We start from the raw sequence: 8302 nt of genomic DNA, 5'->3' as shown, positions 1-8302 counted from the left end.
ACACCTATTGAGTCTCCCTCTCTTGGGGTTAATTTTTAGGGCTTGTTTACATGAGGAAACTGATCAGCACAGTGATGCCAGCATAATATCACTCCAGCTATACCAGTGTAATTCTCTAACCCCAACCCTATCAGTATAATTATACCAGTGTAGCTTGGCCAGTAAAACTCCTCATGTGTATGTGGTTTTGGGGTGTTAAGAGTGCCTTTTTTTAGTTTAGTTTAAACCGCTTCCAAAGAGACAGGAGCTAAAGGGAATCCACATCAAGAATGTCTGCTCGGTTCTCCCCCACTTTTGCAGGAGGTTTTCTCGGCGGTCTCAGGCTGATGTCTTGGACGTCGGTTCAAAGTAGGGTCTCCAATGGTCCCCCTATCTGGGGAAAAAAATTGGGATTGGTCCTGCTTGGAGCAGGGGGTTGGACTAGATACCTCCTGAGGTCCCTTCCAACCCTGATCTTCTAGGATTCTACTACAAAGGACCTCCTGTATTTTTTCAGCTCTGTACAACAAGAGCCGGAGTTGCTGAGTGCTGCAAGAAATACCCCTGAGGAATGTAGGCGAGTTGTTATTAAGGGTGATAACAGGGCAATAATAGCAAGGAGAGGAGGGCTGGGGCAGGGTGCTCAGAGAACAATACAGTGTCGTGGGAACCAAGGCGGTGCGGCTCCTTGCACTCAGAAGCCCTTTCTCCCAAGCGTTAATGGGGCATTGGAGTTAAATGGATTGTAACTGGCGAAAGGCCCCCCAATCCCAACCCCAATGGGCCCTGGCAGCCCCCTGGGCGTGTCAGTGGGGCCAGGGCACTGGGCTGGCCACCTGTAGTCGATGGCTGGGGGTGGCCGGGACATGGGCCCCTGGCTGGGGCGCAGGTCCCTTTAAGAGCTTCCCCGGGCGCACGCGTCGCCTCTTCGTTCCCCGGATTGTCCCTCCCCGGACGCCGTAGATTTTGCCGCACCGGGGGGCCGTCTGGGAATTGTAGTCGGGGAGGGGAGGCGGCAGCCGCCGCGCCGACTGGGAGCCGTGGTGCCTTCTGGGAGAGAGAAGCGCCTGGAACCACAACTCCCGGCGTGCAGCGCGGCGCGCGCCGGCGCCTGGCGGTGGAAGGAGCCGCGGTGGGGGAGAAAGTGAGGTGAGGGGAGCGGCTGGGGCTGGGAGGAGTGGGGGGCGGGGTGACTGAGGGGTTCAAAGGTCACGGGGAGCGGGGGGGTTGCAAAGGGGTCAGGGGAAGCAGAAGCCTGTGAAGGGGGCGGGGTTGGGGTTGGGGGAAAGGGGGGGCTGTAAAGGGGGGGAAGGGGTCAGGGGACGCAGAAGCCTGTGAAGGGGGGCGGGGTTGGGGAAAGGGGGGGCTGTAAAGGGGGGGAAGGGGTCAGGGGAAGCAGAAGCCTGTGAAGGGGGGCGGGGTTGGGGGAAAGGGGGGGCTGTAAAGGGGGGGAAGGGGTCAGGGGAAGCAGAAGCCTGTGAAGGGGGGCGGGGTTGGGGTTGGGGGAAAGGGGGGGCTGTAAAGGGGGGGAAGGGGTCAGGGGAAGCAGAAGCCTGCGAAGGGGGGCGGGGTTGGGGGAAAGGGGGGGCTGTAAAGGGGGGGAAGGGGTCAGGGGAAGCAGAAGCCTGCGAAGGGGGGTGGGGTTGGGGGAAGGGGGGCTGTAAAGGGGGGGGTCAGGGGGCTGGGGAGGGGTTCTAAGGTCAGGGGAGCATGTGGGGAGAAGAGGCCAGGTTGCCAGGGGGCCCATGGGGCAGCCCAGCATATGGCTGGTGGGAATGGGATAGGGGGAGGGGAGAACAGTGCTGGGACTTGAGGGGTGGGAAGGGCCCAGGGCAGGAGCTGACCCAGGGAATGGGTGTCTTCCACCTTCCCTGGAAGCAGCTGGCTCCAGCCACTTGCAGGGATGGGCCCTGGGCTGGAAATTCCTTTTCTCCCTGGTTGGAACCCCTCAGACGGCTGGGCAGGGCCAGGGATGAGGGCGAGCTTGGCCATACTCCTCACTTACACACAGCTCTGAAGTAAGGATGACTGCCCAGGAGCTGGGAGGTGTAATTCTCAGCTCAGGTAGACCTACACACGCTAGCTGTGCTCAAGCTAGCATGCTAAAAATAGCAGTGGGGCTGCAATGTTTCAGGCTGACTGCCGGAATACAATTCTGGCAGAGGTCATAGTTATGTACGGATGGTGGATGACTAGCCTGGCATGCCTTTACTTTTAGCATGGTAGCTCAAGCATAGCTAGTGTGTGTACCTCTGCCTGAGCTCGGAGTAGCACCTCCCAGCTGAAGTGTAGACATGCTTTATCTTGGCTGCAGGGATTCATACTTTATTTGCCTTATAAAAGAAGTACTGGCAGCAACCCTTGTAATTAGGTTGCCTAATGCTTCCCATTATAAAACAAATTCTTGTAGCCTTTATTTGAAGGGCTCTCACTCTCCCTGGTTTGCAGCCAGACTTCGAAATTTGTCCTAGGGATAGTACTGGGGTCAAGGAGGTACCTTTGTTGTTCCAACAGAAATGCATTCGTTTAACTGAAAATTACTATTTCCCATTTGTGGTTTGAGCTTGCTTTTGCATGACGACTCTATTGTTGCATATGCACTACCCCAGAATCTGTGTTTGATACATAGCTCAAGTTCTGGATGGGATTTCCACCTGCTGCTTTTCCCCCATCAAAAATATTCTGACCTAGGTCATGTGTATTGCACTGGGAACCAGATACCATGCGCTCTAGATTCACTTCTTCCACAGACTGATGCTAATAATTTTATACCCTTCACCTCCCTTATTATTCAGCATGGCCTCATACCGGACCAAGAGACTGCAGAAACTTGAAATAAAACCTAGCTCTCTTAATATGGCAGCTCCAAATCCCATTCACTCAGAGGCACTGCCTCAGAAAGAAAGAACACCTGCCATATCTTTGTCCTTGGTTGTGTTGTCTGTAAAATTAGGTGACTCGTGAATAGGTAATCCATTACTTGAGCGTGTTATCCTGGATCCTCCTCTAACATCAGGTTCACATAGGGTAGGAACTTTGTCTGGCTACCAGCCAAAGTAGTTTGTGCTTAGCTCAAGTAGTAAAGCTCTGTGTTGCCATGCTGAAGTTTAAGGGGGGAGGAAGAAGTTGTTACATTTGCACATAATAGAATTTTTTATCTTGCTCCTTTCTAACCCCTCCCCAGTGAATTATATACAAAAACTACATTAAACTGAGGGTTTGTAGCCACTGAGGGCCACTCTAATTAGTGCCCCTGTATCAATGGCTCCAGTGGCCCAGGGCAGAACTGGCTGGATGCAGGTCTGCCACTGCCATGCTTCCTCTAGCCCCCAGTTTGCCCCCAATATTTTGTATGATCCTTCCTGGAATTCTCCCTGTGCTGGGGGCAGTTATGTGAATTGGAATACAGATCATGGGCCCAGGAAGCTGGTTTAAGTCACAGTTTCCCAAACTTTTTAAAGTGAGAAAAAGCAAGACATCCTTTTCTCAGTATAAGCTGCAGCTCCACTGAACTCTTTGCTGCATAGACTGGCTCTTACCTAAGTGATTTTTAACAGTTATTTGCTAAGTGACAACATTCATGTTTTCTCTAACACAACATCTTGAGGCAGCCCTGAAGCTAGTTGCCAAGATTCGTGACCATGTTCTTCAGTACACAGCTTTTCAAACCTAGGTTTTATTTTTGAGAGGGTGACATGTAGCTCCCATTCACTGCTGACTTGGGCAAAGTATTTGGTCTTGAAGACTGCTACAAAAGAGAACCCTGTCTTACAGTGGCAGGGCATTGCAAAGGATAAGAGCATATCCATTGCTTTGGAACTCAGTGACACCCAGTAAAATTCTGGAAGTAATTTTATGAATGAATGGGACAATTCACACCTCAGAACTGTTTACACTCTCTGCAAACTCAGGCATGTATTACAACATTATTTACACTTAGGTCAGGTTTTGAAGGGCCTTTTTTTTTTTGGCAACTATAACAATATTTAAAAAAAATGAAAGCTGAGACTCTGAAGAACAAATGAGAGGTCTTTTAGCAGACCCTGGATAGTCCTTCGCACTTCATGCACACCCCACACTTTGGGAAACACAGGTTTAAACAGACTTTTGTTTATTGTAACATTAGAAAGTTATTTGTGGTTTGAACTTTTCCTTAAAGAGTCCTTAGCTTTTACTCTTTCACTAAACACACAAATAGAAGAAATAGCAGTTAAATCAATTGAAACTTTGAAAATGAGGTGAAATTTTCATGTTAACAATTTTTTTTATTTCCTTTCCGTTTAATTGTATCTGCCAGAACACCAAACTCCATGCTTGCACTGTGTCAGTATTATACATGCATTACAGGAACTTGGGCCACTGGTTGGTGGTTCCCTGCTGACTTTGATTTCCTTGTTTCATTAGGGCATGAACAGATGCACCGCAGATACCCACCAGTCTGAAGAGCAAGGTATCTTCCTTCCTCCAGCTGTCAAATCCGTACATGTGCGTATCTCAGATATTCTCATACTTTTCAGCAGCCTGAGACTAAACTCTAGCATTAGACACGTCTCTCTCTATTATGTGCAGAGACCTGCATGATGGGCAACATTAGGCATTAATTGTAATTGCACAAAGAGTTGGGAATGTAAAGTCCCTTTGTGTGTGTGCATTCCATCGGGGCTTTCATGGTACAACTATACCCATGTATGCATTTACAAAGTGGTATGAACTGTACTCTGCATACACTGAAAGTTTTAGAAAAAGGCATGATTGCAATGTATTTACACTCTGCAAACTCAGGCATATATTACAACATTATTTACACTTAGGTCAGGTTTTGAAGGGCTTTTTTTTTTTTTTGGCAACTATAACAATATTTTAAAAAAATGAAAGCTGAGACTCTGAATGCTGCGCTATTCCTTGTGCAGCTTGTCTCATGGCAGGGGAAAGGGTGAACTCAAGCAGCTCCAGCATGGAAATGCTGGGGAAACCTGTGATGGGCGAGCAGGGTGGTGGCTATGGGCTCTTTACTGGGGGAACAATCCAGGAGGGTATCACATTTTGTTAGCCAAAGAGAACCTTCAAAGGGTTCCCTCATTTCCCTGGACACCACTCCGCACACGGTGTGTCTCCAGGCTTTGGATGTCTTGTGTGGTGTTGTGGTGTAACAACAATAGTGCATGCTGGGATATTTCCCAAAGTGACAGGTTTCAGAGTAGCAGCCGTGTTAGTCTGTATTCGCAAAAAGAAAAGGAGTACTTGTGGCACCTTAGAGACTAACAAATTTATTAGAGCATAGTCTCTGAGGTGCCACAAGTACTCCTTTTCTTTTTCCCAAAGTGAGAATGGGTCATTATGGCTTCAGGGAGACCGCAGGTGTAGGGAGGGAAATTGGTCTTTAAGATTCCTTCTGTGCTGAAGGCTCCTCTTCTCTGCTGCTGTTTGGGGGCACTCAGCACATCAGGCTAGAAAAAAATCCTTTAAAAACGACAGGAGGTGTAAAGGGCATTGCTCCTCCTGACTGTTCTCTCTCTGGGTAGATCTCGGTGCTGAAGCAGAATGGGCTCCTGCAGGCTCTGGCAGAGGGAGCCAATGGGCACACAGAAGCTGGTAAGCTGTATTTGAATGTTTCCACTTAATAGCCTGTTGCTTTCCAATTCTAGAGGGGACTGATATGCTCCAACCAGCACAGCGCTGCTCTTTCTGCCTGCTGAGCAAATCCTGTCCTTTCTGCTGGTGGGCTTGGCCAGAATCTCGCTGTACTCGGCCCATTCAGATTGTCGAGATCCTGATACTCTTGGCCAAGTATTTCTCCTCATTGTCTCTAGACCGTCCAAGAGAATTCACGGCATTCCTCCAAGGCTTTGGTCAGGCTTTCTGTCCTGTCTTTCTGCTTTGAGATTCTATCTCCAACGTGTGGGTTCGCTGTTGCCCTGTATCCCCAAAGCAACATCCAGTTTTTCTGTCTATTAACTAAGCACGTGTGTCAGAGCCATGATTCCGAACCGTTCTGCTGGGGTGCTATGCCAGTGGCGTTTTTAACTCTGGAATCTCAATCAAGTGAATGGGGTTGTGTTCTCATTTTTCTTCCCCTGCAATTCAGGCCTCTTCCTTTTCATGGAAGAGATGTTGTACTCTGAACTTCCCTTCTGCAGTGTCCGGGGTGGGGTGGGGGAAGTCAGGCTGCTGAGTGAGACATGAAAAGGCTCTGCAGAATTCCCCTCTGACTTCCTGTACTATCCTTGGGCCTGATCATGTCTGTTAGGCACTGGCCCATGTTGGGACAGGGTCAGAACTGTATTGCCCTCAGGATGATGCAGTGGAGGCTGGCCAGAAGAACTGCCTGGTAGGGCCATGACCCTTCCTTCCATGCCCCCTTTGGGGTGGCTTGGACTATTGTACTCGGCCTTTTTGCAGGTGTGCAGTGGAGAGAGGGCTTTACCCGCAGCACCCCCGAAAGAGCTAAACACAATCTCCCCCTACACTTGCTGATACTCTCTCCTCTCTGTGGGACTGGATGAGTTTGCTGCAGGCCTCTGGGCAGGAACAGGTAATCAAGGCAGGAGCTGTCAAGGAATTGCTGTTGTTCAGCTTTATATCAGAGGGCCCCAACTTGGTCTGTGATAAAAGAGAAAATTAAATGAGACCCCAAAGGTGGGCGAGCGTAAGGTCACAGGAACTGTTGCACTTTTTATCTGCTGGCTGATGGGGAAACAAAGCAAACGGCTGGCCTGAGAGTTCCCGCTGTAGCTAACGCTCTTCATGACTCTCCTTTGTCAGATCCTACTGCAGAGCTGCTGCGAGCCCAGGAAGAATGGGAGGCCGTGGAAAGTCTCCAGTCAGGTACAGATAACTGCAGCGGAGCTTACCTGGTATCCTTGACAGTTGGTACCAATTAAATCTCGTAGTGGCACTGAAGAGAGAGATAGATGGTTTGTCAATGACGAGGGACTCTGTGAACTGTCAGGAATGTAGAATGGGAAACTGAGTCACATATCCACCCAATTTAGGCTTAATCAGTTTTGCCTTTGTTAATACAATTTCAGATAGAATTGTAGTCACTTAGTGTCTGGACATACATTTATGCCAGATAAGTAATAACAGACAAGATGGAATATAGGTAAATGGGCCCCAGTTACTGCATTCTGTGGCACTGAGAAGTCCTCCTTTCCTCCATGATGGTCATCATCTTGCCTGGTCTCCTGGCCGGGTCCTGTCTTGTTCCTCAGTTTCTGGTCTGGCGTTTCTTCAGATTTTGGCCCACTTTCACATGTATTCTTATACATTTTTACGTTCTCAATTACCCAATTTTCCTCCAATCAGCATGCAACACATTACCCATTGATTTTTACATAACCCATACATTCAGCATGCGCAAGCTTTAATCCCCTAATGTCTACATTTTCCTGCTAAGTTTGCAGTTTCTGGGTCAGGTTGCCCTGGGTCCCCTGTTTAAGTTTCCCAGAAAAGGGAGGTTTTGTTTATCATTACATGTTTGTATCTCTTACTTACATCTTCCAACACAACCCATTACTTGTCTTGCCAACAATATCATTTCAAACAAATCAGCAAATTATATAAAAAAGAAATTGACCAAAAAAAAACATTTATGGCAGGCAAAGCCTTGGCCAGTGTGTTATCTTATCTATATATTTATTCGCTATCTATAATTACAGATTATTAAAAATATAGCTAATGAAGCTTTCAAATCTTATCATTAGCAATCCTTCATTTCAAAGTTATAGATCAGTGTGTGTATATTATCTTTCCCGTAATCATAGAATATCAGGGTTGGAAGGGACCTCAGGAAGTCATCTAGTCCAACCCCCTGCTCAAAGCAGGACCAAGCCCCAATTTTTGCCCCAGATCCCTAAATGGACCCCTCAAGGATTGAACTCACAACCCTGGGTTTAGCAGGCCAATGCTCAAACCACTGAGCCATCCCTCCCCCCTAATCTTTTAGGAGGGGGGTCTTCGAGAGCACAGTAGGATTCTTTCATATGTTAACATTTCTTATCTTGTGCAAACACAAGTTTGTCGGGATTTTTACTTTACTCAAAGTCCAAAGTTTTTCCTGTTACAGATTTTTAGGTGCTCTGGTTTCTAGGCCTGGAGGTTGTTTTTTTCTTCAGTTTATTTTAATGGTACCCCAACCGGTGCCTTATTCTAAATCAGTCACCAGGACACGGTTTGGTATCTTAATGCAGAGGGAGAGATAGTGACTGTTCTGGGGTCCTGATGCCAGTATTAGCCGTGCGGTAAGGCTGCAGAGCTGGGGAATTGACATCTTCAGAGGCAGTGAAGTACCATGGAGAGACTAGGGGACTGAGACTGGCACAGG

The 8302-nt window shown here is 48.2% G+C and overlaps 1 protein-coding gene across 2 annotated transcripts in view; it reads left to right on the top strand.

Moving 5' to 3' along the window:
- The first annotated feature begins 1010 nt into the window (after nucleotides 1-1010).
- The window catches only part of ELMOD3 (ELMO domain containing 3), a 32416-nt gene continuing 25124 nt past the window's right edge, over nucleotides 1011-8302 (top strand). The window contains exons 1-4 of one of the 2 annotated variants that reach the window (XM_038384740.2): nucleotides 1011-1128; nucleotides 4384-4464; nucleotides 5502-5571; nucleotides 6742-6804. In XM_038384740.2, the coding sequence (XP_038240668.1) occupies nucleotides 4387-4464; nucleotides 5502-5571; nucleotides 6742-6804 (211 nt within the window). In that variant the 5' untranslated portion in view covers nucleotides 1011-1128; nucleotides 4384-4386. Of the gene's footprint in view, nucleotides 1129-2020; nucleotides 2044-4383; nucleotides 4465-5501; nucleotides 5572-6741; nucleotides 6805-8302 lie in introns of those variants that run through there. The other variant, XM_043503165.1, reaches the window with a different exon arrangement.

This window comes from Dermochelys coriacea, chromosome 26, assembly GCF_009764565.3.
Source record: "Dermochelys coriacea isolate rDerCor1 chromosome 26, rDerCor1.pri.v4, whole genome shotgun sequence".
NCBI classification, from domain to species: Eukaryota; Metazoa; Chordata; order Testudines; family Dermochelyidae; genus Dermochelys; species Dermochelys coriacea.
The sequence above is the reverse complement of the archived record's forward strand: the minus strand, read 5'-3'. Positions and strand labels throughout refer to the sequence as shown.